The following is a 14,117-nucleotide window of genomic DNA, read 5'->3' on the forward strand; positions in this document are numbered from 1 at the left end:
AAGCATTCTGGGCATGAGTCGCACATATTTAATCCTTTTTTTCCTGACTCTCCCAGAAAGACCAACGAATATCTCGCACACTCAAAAGAAAAGTCAAAAAAATACTGTTGTAAAATTGTTACAGGTTGACTAATTTAGTGCATTGTTGGTTGATAGTTCTACATACTGAGAATGAGACTCTTCTCCCTTCAGAGAAGAAGCAATAAAATGTAATAATTCCACCACCTTCAAACCCGCACAGCAAGTAATGCATGTACAGCCAGCAAGAGAATGGGATAATTAGTTCCCATTACAACCGGAATTATTACAGAGCAAGCTTGACAACCAGAAGATACTTCGAGAATTATTACAGAGTACGCTTTCTTTTTAAACTTCGTCTGGGCTCATGGAAGAGCAAGGACACAGAACAGATCAGGACACAACGTAATAAAGGGAAGAGGGAGAGAAAGGGGAAATGCAGAGAGCAGGGTGGATGGAGAAGGTAGACTAAGTCAGACAAACAAGGGATGCAGATAACGATGAGAGTTGGGAGAGAATGCAAGGGGTGGATAAGATGGATACATTAGAAAAAATTTGGGATGTATGCGGGGGTGGTTTAATGAGTGTAGAGAGGATCATGGCTTTGGATAGGGGATGACCTAGGATGGTGATGAACAGCTGTGTTGAAGACTGGGAGGCAAGAATAAGATTGAAGAGAGTGTGGAAGGTGATTCACAGGCGGGGAAAAAGAGGAATAAATGTGTGGAGGTGAGCAGTGTTTCAGGATTTAGGCAGTTTCACGAGGAGGGGGCTGCTGGTGGACCACGTGTGTCCTGCAGATACTTTGAAGGCATGGAGAGGGCATAGAGTGCACGACCAGAAATGAGGTGTAAGAAGGCAGAGAGTCCACCGACCTGTCCGCGATGGTGAAATGGTAGGCCCATAGAATCCGCTTCATTGTGAGAGATTCCAATGATCTTGAAAGCGTTAGTTTCTATGATATCAAGCTCAACAAGATGTGAGGCTGGGGCCCACCACAGAGGGGAGAACTGTACTCCATTAAACTGTGGCTGAATGCCTTGTAGGTGAATAGGAACTCAAGTGTGCCAAGGAAGGAATTTGCATAATGGAGGATGCCCAGTCAGCGTCTGGCTTTGGAAGCCAACTTTGAAATGTGGCTTGCCCAAGAAAGATCATGGATGAGAAACAGCCAAAAGTCATTTTGACCCATGCCCCCCCCTCCCCCACAAAAAAACAACACCAACAAAACTCAATCTGCCAAAAAAAACCTTCATTCCCTATACCTTCACCTTTTCAATATCCCCAAACTGAATCCTCACTGAATAATACGTTTTTTTCCTTCAAAAGATCTTAATAATATTTTTCAAATGCTTCACAAAATGTATTTTAAAATATCTTACTTTCCTTACTACTCCATCAGGAACAATTCATTCATTTCTCTTCATGAAAATCTCTTCCTCTTTTTTGCAATGCTTATTTCCCAAAACTTATTCACTCCTAAACACTTACAGTAGTTAATCTACCCTCTGCTCATTCCTACAGCTCCATTTTCCTCCATGCCTTCAACAGAAAACATGATTACCACCCCACCCATGAAGTCTGTCACCGTATATCGAGTTTTGGAATATCGATAAGTCACCCTACAGCAAGACGTCCATTTCGCAGAGGTTGTGTGCACACGACACTCAATGGGTGTTGGTACCTTTCTCACCAGACATGGCACTTAGGCAAACTTAAGTGCTTAAATGTAAAGAACAAGTCACTTTTGTGACTCCATCTCGGTCTGTAAACGTTCCCAACTGGATTTCTGTGAATGGCAAATCTTCCCCTATATATTTGGTCATGACCCATTTCCTGCCAATGTCTCGTGCTCTTCGTTTGCTCCAATTGGTTAATCTGATCATGTGCTTCTGAAGGACAACATCTCTCCAGCCATTATCAAAGAACAGCCTCGGTGCTGGAAAGTCTGGCAGTTCATTCAGGCAAATTGGCAGGGACAGCAGGCAACCATTAGGCTTTAGGGCTGGCCTCCTATGTCGACACCACCAGTCAAAAGTTTTAGAACACCCCCGTTTTTCCAGTTTTTACTGAAACTTAAGCAGTTCAAGTCCAGTGAATAACCTGAAATGGTACAAAGCGAAGCGGTAAACTGCCAGAGGTTTAAAAAAAAAAGTCTAGGTTACCAAAAACTGAAAAATAATGTAAATTTCAGAGTTGTTAAAAAGGCCCTTTTCAGGGAACAAGTAATGGGTTAGCAACTGCAGCTGTTCTGCAGCAATGGAGGTAATTAAGCCTTGAAAGTTGATGCAAACAATTCTGACAGGTGTCCCAACTTTTGTTGATTAGTTACAAATCCTCGGTATAAAAGCAGTGTTGGAACAGACTGTTACTACACCCTCTGAAGCATTATTTGGACAATATTGCACTGCAGGAAGTAGTATATTGCTATCGTAATGGCGAGAAAAAGACAATTAACAAAGGAAGACAGACAGACCATTATAACCCTTAAAAGTGGAGGTCTTTCCTTCAGAGAAATTGCAAAGAAGCCAAGGTGTCAGTGAGTACAGTTTCCTACACCATCAAAAGGCACTTGGAAACTGGAGGAAACTCTGACAGGAAGAGGTCTGGTAGATCCAAAGCCACAACACAATCAGAAGACAAGTTTCTGAGAGTCAACAACTTGCGTGATAGGCAGCTCACAGGACAGCAGCTTCAAGCACAACTTAACACTGGTCGAAGTAAGGAAGTATCAGTTTCAACTGTGAAGAGAAGACTTTGAGCTGCAGGTTTGACAGGTCGAGTAGCAGTAAGAAATCCATTGCGAAGATGGCAAAATAAGAAAAAGAGGCTTGCCTGGACCATGAAGCACCACTAGTGGACAACTGAAAACTGGAAGAAGGTCTTATGGACCGATGAATCAAAATTTGAAATCTTCCATTCATCATGCAGGTTTTTTGTACGCCGTTGAGTTGGCGAAAGGATGGTTCCTCAGTGTGTGACACCAACTGTCAAACATGGAGGAGGAAACGTGATGATCTGGGTCTCTTTTACTGGATCCAGAGTCGGTGACTTGCACAGAGTGACTGGCACCCTGAACCAAAAGGGCTACCACAGCATTTTGCAGCGCCATGCAATACCCTCTGTTCTACGCCTAGTTGGTCAGGGGATCATCCTACAGCAAGATAACGACCCAAAGCATACCACCAGGCTATGTCAGAACTACCTTAGAAGAAAAGAACAAGACGGTAGGCTTCAAATCATGGAATGGCCAGCACAGTCTTCAGACTTAAACCCCATCGAGTTGGTTTGGGATGAACTGGACAGAAGGGTGAAAGCAAAGCAACCTACAAGTGCAACACATTTGTGGGAACTTCTGCAACAGTGTTGGGAAGAACTTTCCGAACAATATTTGATTTCCATTGAAGAAAGAATTCCACGAGTATGTTTGGCTCTTATATCTGCAAAAGGTTGCTACCTTGATGATTAAAAAATTTCGATTAAATTTTGTTCAACAAAGCGATTCTATGATTTCTTTTTTATCTGCAATTGTACATTGATACATTAAACTGCTTAAATTTCAGTAAAAACTGAAAAAAATGTGGGTGTTCTAAAACTTTTGACCGCAAGTGTACCACCCCTGATATTAACTCATCCTGGGAATTCTTCCACAGACACCTGCTCTCCCTTATGCACAGATTCATCCCATCTCGTCTTCAGTTATCATACCCATCCTCCGGCCCATAGTACACTGAAACCTATGGCCTTGCAACAACATGCATTCTTCTGGAAAGCAAATCCAACCGAAGGAAATCTCAGATCGTTCCACAAAACCCACAACGTGTGTGTCCAGAAAACAACATCTGTCCAACATCATAATAAATTGAACTTTCAAACTTGTCTCCCTCCTCTAAAACCTGGTGGTGCTATCTTAAGTCTCTTTGGCGTATGCTCCCCCTCCATCCTTTCCCTCACTTCAAATGGCACCATTGCCGACTCCGCTCGTGAGAAAGCCGAATGTCTTAATTTTGTGATTACATTGAAATCTTGTGTTCCCAAACCCCTATCTCTTTCTCTCTCCATCTCTCTTTCTCCTTCCAAAAAGACTGTATAGCAAATCCCCCCCATCTAATTTCTTAGCAACCTTCTCAAATAAGTTCAGTCGCTCCATCTCCTGGGTCTCACTATCAACTGTGATCTTTCTTGGACAAACCACATTTCAGTTGGCCTTCCAAGCCAGTCGCCAACTGGGCATCCTCTGTCTTGCAAAGTCCTTCCTTCGCACACCTGAACTCTTATCCATCTACAAGGCTTTCATCCACAGCTTTATGGAGTACTGTTCTCCCCTCTGTGCTGGGCCCCTGCCTCACATATTGTTCAGCTTATGGGGCTTGCTTAAATCCATATTGCCCAAGATAACTTTTCGATGAACGGCACAATTTTTGATATTTTACATGGATTTGAGAGCTTTTTGCAAAACTGATGAAAATTGTTTAAGTGAAACAGTGTGCTTGTTTGCCTTTATAAAGGTACATGGAAATATCGGGAAGACAAGGATCGCACATTGGTTCAAGCTGTTTGTGTCCAGATCCATGGGCAAGTCCTGCAGAAGCTTGGTATGGAAATGTTAACTTCTGTAGCTATTTCGTAGCTTGGTATGAACTTCCTGGCTAAAGACCCATTTTTTTAGCATTCTGCCACCAGCAAATGCTGTGTGAATCCTGATGTTCCTCATCTATGACTAAAAGGAGAAGTGTGTCATGCTTCATTCTAAAGGGTTCCTGCTGTCGTGTAATAATAATAATGAATATGGCACCATTAGAAAATTAATAATCAATTTAATTGGTTAGAAAGCTAATAATAGATTAACTTCGAACCAAAATTTGTGTCGTTTAATCATAAAAATACCTTATTTAAAAGCCCATATTTCCAGATTGAGGAAGAAGGATCGGGATATCGAGCTTTAATGTTGCAGTTACTGCCTTCGTAAAATAATGGCAATGGTACGTTTGGAAAGCTAATAATTGATTTACTTGGAACAAAAATTTGTGTCCATTTTAATTATAAAGATGTGCTTGTTTTAACAGACCCTTTCTGGGATTGAGTAAGAAGACGTAGGAATGGGAGCTTAATGTAGCGGTTCCAAAGGTAACATTTATTATTCTACGACAGCAGGAACCCTTTAGGGTAGGGGTCTCCAACCTGCGGCCCGCGGGCCACATGCGGCCCCTTAGACGGATTTATGCGGCCCGCGGTGCCATATTAAGTTTACATTACAATGCGGCCCACGATACTACCTATTTGTCAGGGTCAATGATCAAAGCGTTCTGTAATTTTTATTATGATTTTGATTCATATTAGACACGTGTTTTTAACACGATTATTCATTTATCATATTTGTTGGCAAGAAAAATATATTCAGCACTAATTTTTGTTTAAATTTCTGCATATTAATTATATTTTTTCAATTAAATTTTTTAAACTATTCCATTAAATATTTTATTTAAACGTTTTATTAAACATTTTATTTAAACGTTTTTTATTTCAAATTTTTATATTTCTAGTAGACGGATTTAAGTGTTTTTTCACGTTTTTTTCGGAATTTAGCGTCCTTTTTTTGGGTGCGGCCCTCCGCCCCTCACCACTTTGGTTTTGTGGCCCTCCGCCCAAAAAGGTTGGAGACCCCTGCTTTAGGGAGACACGGAAGGACCACACAAAATTATATATTGTAATATTTCTTGAAGCAATAGAAAAATATATAAAGGTACATGGAGGAGCGCACATACAACAACCACAGCCACAACAACAACCACAGTCACGACAACAAGACGTACATGTTGTAAAAGATCCTTTTTCACATGTTTTACTTCATTTTACATCGTCTTTGACATTCACAGATAGAAATGCAATATGTTTGTGAAGTACAATATGCTTGATTAAAGCCATCAGTGAAGTGACGGGTAGGTTAGTAATCTCTGGAAGTAGTTGAGTCACTTCAGATTCACCACCTGCACATTCATTCATTCAATAAAGCTACTATCAATAATATATATATATATATATATATATATATATATATGTATGTATATATGTATATATATATATATATATGTATATGTATATATATATATATATATATATATATATATATATATATATATATAATAGAGCAAGTGTATATACAGTATGTATCATCTACTCCTCTGAGATGATTTGACTGAGGAAGCTGAAACTTTCAGGGATTAATGAGGGAACCCTGAAGTTGTGCATATGCAAGTTTTGTTTGATTCCATCAAGTTTTGAAAAAAATAATTCTTCCCATCCTCTCATTTTCTTACTGCTGGGGAGGGTGAGTGCAATTGAAATTATCTGGGCTATATAACCACAATGTATTTTATAGACACATAAGCAGTACGCATGTTTTCGCTTCATATACGTAACCTGGGTTATTTTTATTTCGGGAGTGATTGAGGCAGTGCTCTGTTGCCTATACACCACCCAAATAAAGGGATGCGTCAGAAGAACATGTTGCATGCTTGCAACGAGATTGCCCATTGGGCAGGTATTCTGTGAGTAATTAATAATAATGATAATGTTTTTATTTCACGATAATGTCAATTCCCATCACATCTTTAATTTGTAAATACGATATCTAAATATACGTGCATCTCGTCATAATACAAGTGAGACTGATATGACTTATGGGGCTTATAATTTGATTGTTAGAAATGCCACCAACATTTCACACAATAAACAAGAAAAAGATCAGAGATTGCAGATCCTTGCCAGGACTTCTTTTGAGTGGTATATTATTTTTTTAGGTTTGAGGGTAAATCCAAGATGGATGCCAAACCATGTGACCTATGATATCATATGTGTGAACCTTTTGCTCCTCGTGGACAGGTGGTTATACGTGTAAAGTTTTGCCTCTTTGTTCAGCCACTTCAAAGAAGATTTTGAAGGTTTAAATTTTTATTTTTTTTAATGGCTGCCGAATCATGCGACCAATGATCTTATGAATTTTTTTTCTGTGGACCATTTTATCCCAAGATGACCCTCAAAATTTTTTATACTGATCGGATGTGGCGTTCCACATATGCAATCATGACATCATAAGAAATCACGCTCATTCCCCATGAGGAGGACTTGCTATTTGCCAAGTTTCAATTTTTTTCCTTGGTATGGTTTCAGAGATACAGAGGTCCAAAGTTTTTCCATTTTTTCCAATATGGCTGCCACACCGCGTGACTTAAGACATAATTATCATTCAAACGTTCTACATGAGTCGTCGCACCAATGGTGAAAATTTTGTCTCAATTCGACAAGTGGTTGCAGAGAAAAACATGAAAGTTCTGTACAGACAATCAAACAGACAAACCGACCCAAATTCAATACCCTCTCCTTTAAGGGGCTGTCACACCTTGACGTTTTAGCCAGCGTATGCCGACGTATGAAAAATTTGGCGAATACGCTGGCACACGTCGAATATGTTATGGATAAGTTTTGTATACGTTAAGAGCACACTGAAGCACACTGGCATACGTCATAGTATGCCGAGCTCGTCGACAAATTTTGTGCATGCTCAAAATTTTCCGACGTATGCCAGCGTATGACTCGCACGTTCCACATACGCTGGCCATAAGTTGTAGGCACGTTATGCGATTGTTGACACAAGTCGACACACGTTACTTGTAAGATACTCATAAGTCAAAATACGTCGAGGTAATGTCTAGCGTACCCGAAACTTATTTCTAACCTATGAGTAACGTGCTTTGAACCTATGTGTAACGTATCTCCAACGCATATTGACGTACGTAGACATATTTGACGTCTTCCGGACGACCACGGAACTTATTGAACGTATTTCTAACTTACAGCTACCGCATAATGGCATATTGGCAGCGTTTAGGGGAATTGGTATACAAAAATGGGGTTCACAGGAGGAACCCGTCAGTGTTCCAGACTCCATGTTTTTTGTTTGTTTGTTTTTTTTTCGGCATGACGGTGATGTTGACACTTCAATTTCTACTGCGATTATGATTTGAATCGTCGAGAAGCAGCCTTTTAATTGGCTACGCCATGTGATCGTCGGCGATACTCTGCCACGTGCTATGCATAAGTTAGACTATCATTGCGCATAATGTGTGAAGGCCGACAACACTCTAAGCATTCGTTGGTATAAGTTATCTATAAGTTATCGAAACGTTCTGTGTACGTTACTAATACGTTATGCATATGTCCAACTCGTTAATATACGCCCAAAACTGAAAAAAGCATCAATAGTTCAGCATACGCCAGCGTTTTAGATCAATTTTGATACGTTGCCATACGCTGGCTAAATCGTCAAGATGTGACAGGGGCTCTAGCGAAGGTAAAAACGTGTTGAACCTACAACAAGGCTTGGTCTTTATACCTCAATGGAAACCTAACCTGATGAGGTCGGATAATGCCATATAGTCAAAAAGATAGCTTTAAATTAGAGATGAGCGATGATGATTATGAAAGAGGTAATATTGACATTTAGCTGGTTAACAAGAGATTTGAGGGAGTTCAGCACAAAATGCTCAAAGACGCGTTCCTCCATGAAAAGTAAAAGTGTATGCTCATTGGAGCAGAACATGTTGGACAAAAAATTAATTGTAGTTTTTTTTCTTTTTCTTTGAATTATTTGAACTTAATGCAATGCACACAACCATCTCATTATCTTTCAACTGTGGAATTAAATGAGTGGTTTGAATGTTGTGACACACTTGTTTTCTGGAGTTGAGTCCATAAACCAAATTATTTCACTTATTTCTGCCATTAAAGTGTGCAAACATCACACCTGTGTCCAACAGAATTTTAGGGTTCTCAATTGAGAGCACAGATTTCCCTCAGTTATAAAGCACAGCGTTATATATTTACAATAAAAGTATTTGTTGATACGATTGTTTTGAAGTTCAACCTGACTATGCTCCTTTAATTGGTTGAAAGGGTTTGAAAAAGTAACCTTTGTCGTTTGTTGATTTTTGGAGCAGATAGTTGTTTGGCTGTGCTCACAGAAAATCTATGCTTTTAAGAACAATTTATCTATGCCAATAAATGTTTGTGTGTGTGTGTGCGCGCGCGTGCGTGCATGCGTGCGTGCGTGCATGCGTGTCAGTGTGTCTCCACCATAACTCCAGAACCATAAAACCCAGCAGCCCTGAAACTTTGCATGCATACTGAGAAAACTCCAAGGAAGTGCAAGAGTGAAAATTGGGTGTTGGGTTAATTAAAACATCCCTTTTGAAGATAATAAGTGATCGGTTGTGAAATCTGACAATTTAAAGAAATAACGAGTCTTAAAACTAAGCCGATATACCTATTTACTTTAATCAAGCAAAGCAATGTCCCTCCTTCTCCATAGAAACACAAGGCAATGTGAAATTTCCAAAGCATTGAACTTACCTTTTTCTACTGTTTGGAGAATTATATTGAGTTAACCAAAAATTTTGGAACGTGCCAAAATTAACCAGCTTCATTAAGCTGTATGATTTCATGCATTCACTGCAAGACCTCATGCCCTGTCCCCCAGAGGAACTGCCTATCCATAGTATCTGCCAGATATGTGTCTATATTTTCAGAGGTTTCGCGAGATGCTTGACAGAGGATCAAAGCAAATCTGGGAAAAAATGGATGTTAAAAAAAAGTTACCGTTTGCGCGGACCCCAAACCAATGTATCACGTGTGTCCTGCATGTCTGTACACTCAAGATGGCGGATTATCTGAAATGTTTATTTCACGGACGATTAAACTTTGCGATGTCTCCAGGGTTGTTCTGTATTAAGCTGCACCTCTTTTGTGAATAAAGTTATTATTTGAACAAATTCATTTTATTTCATTAACTGCTGCGTGCGCGGTGAAGACCGGCTTTAAAGTTAAAGGGATCTTATATGATATGCAGGGACAGCCTGGCCAACCATTTCTTGTCAACCATTTAATTGGAGTGTTTGCATGAGTGCTGAAGCCACCTGCCGAATACCTTACAGTCAAGAGCGGTAACACGCTACTTCCTGAGCGAATCGTTCACTCACTGTGGATGCTTTTGCCCACCACGTCATTTCAGAGCATGTGGATTGTGCTCCGTCACCCTGAGTGAGCGGTTTGTACTCCATCATCCTGAGCAAGCGGTTCGTGCTCCGTTCACCCTGAGCGAGTGGTTCGTGCTCTGTCACCCTGAGCGAGCGGTTCATGCTCTGTCACCTTGAGCGAGCGGTTCGTGCTCCATTCACCCTGAGCGAGCAGTTCGTGCTCCGTCATCCTGAGCGAGCGGTTCATGCTCCGTCACCCTGAGCAAGCGGTTCGTGCTCCATCAACCTGAGCAAGTGGTTCGTTTCAGTCACTCTGAGCGAGTGGTTCATTCTCCATCACCCTGAGCAAGTGGTTCATGCTCCGTCAACCTGAGCGAGTGGTTCCTTCTCCCTCACTCTGAGCGAGTGGTTGGTGCTCTGTCACTCTGAGCAAGCGGTTTGTGCTCCGTCACCTTGAGCAAGCGGTTCGTGCTCCGTTCACCCTGAGCGAGCGGTTCGTGCTCCGTCATCCTGAGCAAGCGGTTCGTGCTCCGTCACCCTGAGCGAGCGGTTCGTGATCCGTCAACCTGAGCGAGCGGTTCGTTCTCCATCATCCTGAGCAAGTGGTTCATGCTCCGTCAACCTGAGCGAGTGGTTCCTTCTCCCTCACTCTGAACAAGTGGCTCGTGCTCCATCACCCTGAGCAAGTTGTTGTGAAATGACACCCAATTTCCCAGCCGTTTGCCATATCAACGTGTTTCCTGAATTACCGAGCCAATATTTTTTTTCCACCCGTCACGCGCAGCTGTTTATAAAGATTAATGTTTGTGACCATATCCCTGAAACGTGGATATGAATGTAACATTATTTTTCAGTGAAAGATACTCATGGTTTTAGGGTTGTTACAAATATCAGCCGTATGTGTGTGTGTGTGTGTGTGTGTGTGTGTGTGTGTGTGTGTGTGTGTGTGTGTGTGTGTGTGTGTGTGTGTGTGTGTGTGTGTGTGTGTGTGTGTGTGTGTGTGTTGTTCAGAAAGCATCTCTTCTTCTTCTCTCTCTATCTCTATCTCTATCTCTATCTCTATCTCTTTCTCTGGTACTGTGGTGTTCAGAGTAATTACTGTTCCCCTCCGTACCAGGAATGAAAACTTAAAACACATTGCATGGTTTAGACGGTTTTACTTTGTTGTTCTAAAAGATGGTGGTGTGACACACAACTAAGTGTGTCTTTTAACCTGAAATTAGCCGGACACGAATATCGGGTTTTTGCAGCAACAGAAACTTTAAGCTGCTATGGATGTGGATCGCAAGGTCATACTTGGAATTATTGTCAAAATGCAAAAAGAACATATGCTTCTGCAGCTGGGTCAACATCCACCCCCCCCCCCCCACCCACCATTAATGTTCAGGGAGACCCAACAGATGAGTCACCCATAGTGCAGGAATCTACCTTAGAACGTCAAGGTGCAGCAAAAGATGGGAATGATAAGTATAGTATGGTTAAACGTTGTGATGGCAGCAACCTAAATGAAATGGGAGAGAAGGTGCAAACTCCAGAGGATTTAAATTGCTTTGAGGAACAAATGATGGACACAAGCTTGAGAAAGAGTCTGAAACGCTCCCTCTTAAGCATTGAAAATAAAGATAAGGGCGATAAAGTGCTGATAGTGCAAAACGCTGATGCCTCGAGTGAGTTTGGTCATCCTGCACAAAGGGAGCAAAGTAGTGAGGAGTTGGTGGAAGACGCGACTCCACCAATGGTTCACGTTAAAAGGTTTCAGGATCATACTTATACATGTGAAGGTGAACAACTTACTCAGGGTGATGATGACCAAAATATGACACAGAACGTTAAGAATGACTACCCCTTACTCCCCAATGTAATAAGGGTGCACATAAAGAGGAAAATATGCCCCAAGTTGACAACAGTGATGGGACAGGTCTCCCTATTCAATCTCTACAGAGAGATTCTTTAGACCATGGGATAATGGAGGAAGCGGTGGCTGAGTCACAACCAAGCTACATTGAGGATGTAGATGTAGAGGCTTGCGATGCATTGTGTGCATCTCAGGAAGAAGAAATAGAGTCAAATGTATCGAAAGAAAATATTATTAGCTTTTTCAATGAAACCTTCAGGCAGCGAAATGTGCAGATCAAAGATCATTTTCCCGATATCAAGGCGTTTATCACCACTGCAAAACAAATGGTGCAAAGAAACTCAACAGAGATTTCTGAACCTCAGTTCCAGAGACTCAGGAAAGCTTTGACAAAAGTGAAAAAAGAAATGCAGTTAGAAGTAGACCGAGTGCTTAGAATCTTAACGATGGTTTTGCACATCACATCTTTTAATATAAATGGGGGTCGGGCCCCATTAAGAAGGGTTCAAACAATTCAAGCTTGTGAGAGCTTGAAAGCAGATATAATCCTCCTACAAGAAACTCATGCTACAAACACCCTAGTAGCCGAATGGGGAAGACTCTTTAAAGGTCACCGGTTTTTAAGTGGGTTTCCGACACCAAAAGCAGGTGTTGCGATTTGTTTAAGCCATAAAATTTGTGCACAGCAACATTCTTTTAAGGAAATATATAGAGGGCATCTCATCTCTGGATTTTGTTTGCAATAAACAAAAGATAATTGTTGTAAATGTTTACGCACCAAGTGATCCGATTGAAAGGAAAAAAAAAATTCCATTCTAAAGGATTTTATAAAGGACTTGGAGTCAACCGCATTTATATGTATTGCTGGAGATTTTAATTGTACTGTCTGTCCCTCACTCAATAGAAATAGTCATGAACCCCATGCTGCCTCAACCAAAATTCTAGGAAGCATCATCAAACAGTATGTACTTAAAGACGTGTGGAGAGTACAGCATCCACAATCGAAATGCTATACATGGTGTAGATGTCATGATGGAGCTGTATCAAGAGCAAGACGAGACAGAATATATGTAAATGAAGTCATGTCAAATGTAGTGTTGAAGTCTCAAATAGTTCCTGCCGGTTTCACAGATCATGACCTCGTCATGACGTCCTTTCACATACCCGATCTAGCATGTGGAAGTGCTTATTGGTTTTTTAATACAAGTCTGTTAAATGATAAAAAAAAAAATTTAAAGAATCTTTTCGAGATGTATGGGGGAAATTCGCTCATCCAAATTTGAACATGCTAACTTGCGGGTGTGGTGGGATCTTGCAAAGTCCCAGATTAAAACCTTCTGTCAGCAGTATAGTTCTTTTTAGATCGAGAGCACACTCTTTGTCAATTGATTTGTTAAGAACTCAAATTGTAGCTCGAGAACAGAGGACAGATGGTGGAAAGGGCTCTTATGACAAAGAGTTGTGGGAAAAGAGAGCTTTATTAACTGAAATGGTGAAACAACAAGCTATGGGCACCTTGGTAAGGATGAGGATGGGTTATCTGACCTTGGATATGCCAAACAAAGATTTCTTTAAATTGAAGAATAATATAAAAAAAATCTCAACAAATTAATGGGCTGCGTGCATTAATTGGATCCCTAATGATGTCCCAGAAAGAGATCAGGAGTGTCTTGAAGGTTTTTTATTCAAATCTATACTCCCCCCAGAGTGTGGACAATGAGGAAATTCAAGAACTGATTGTGGAGCTTCACAATTAGAATATCAGCAACAACTTCTTGATTCCTCCATCACTTGAAGCAGCCATGCGGAGTTTAAAAGATGGAAAGGTCTCTGGACTAGATGGCCTACCTGTAGAATTTTATCAAGTTTTTTGGACTTTGGTCGGACCAGACTACTTGCTTCATGTCCTTGAAGAGTGTATACGTGTTGGAGAACTGCCATTATCTTGTAAGATAGCAGTTGTATGTTTGCTGCCGAAGGATGGGAACTCTCAACAGGTTGAAAATTGGAGACCTGTCTCTTTACTTTGTTCTGACTATAAGATTTTTTCTAAAGTTCTCGCCAGTCTCATGAAAAATGTAATTGCTTGGGTAATTAATCCAGATCAGACCTACTGTGTGCCTGGAAGGTCCATTCATGATAATATTTTTTCTGGTAAGGGATAGCATTTCCTGTAATAATACCTTGTGTGACAATTTTGGGTTGTTGTTTAT

General features: G+C 40.8%; 1 protein-coding gene across 8 annotated transcripts in view; it reads left to right on the plus strand.

The window, feature by feature from the left end:
* ALPK1 (alpha kinase 1) overlaps positions 1-14,117 on the plus strand; it is a 327,568-nt gene that overhangs the window by 243,615 nt on the left and 69,836 nt on the right. For all 8 annotated transcript variants that reach the window (XR_015053265.1, XM_085864007.1, XM_085864001.1 and 5 more), the window contains one exon: positions 4,527-4,613. Coding sequence is in view for 7 of the 8 variants with exons in the window: in XM_085864007.1 (XP_085720133.1) it covers positions 4,527-4,613 (87 nt within the window). In the remaining variant the exon portion in view is untranslated. The remainder of the gene's footprint in view (positions 1-4,526; positions 4,614-14,117) is intronic.

This window comes from Eptatretus burgeri, chromosome 18, assembly GCF_056783735.1.
Source record: "Eptatretus burgeri isolate ZD-2024b chromosome 18, Ebu_testis_v1, whole genome shotgun sequence".
NCBI classification, from domain to species: Eukaryota; Metazoa; Chordata; class Myxini; order Myxiniformes; family Myxinidae; genus Eptatretus; species Eptatretus burgeri.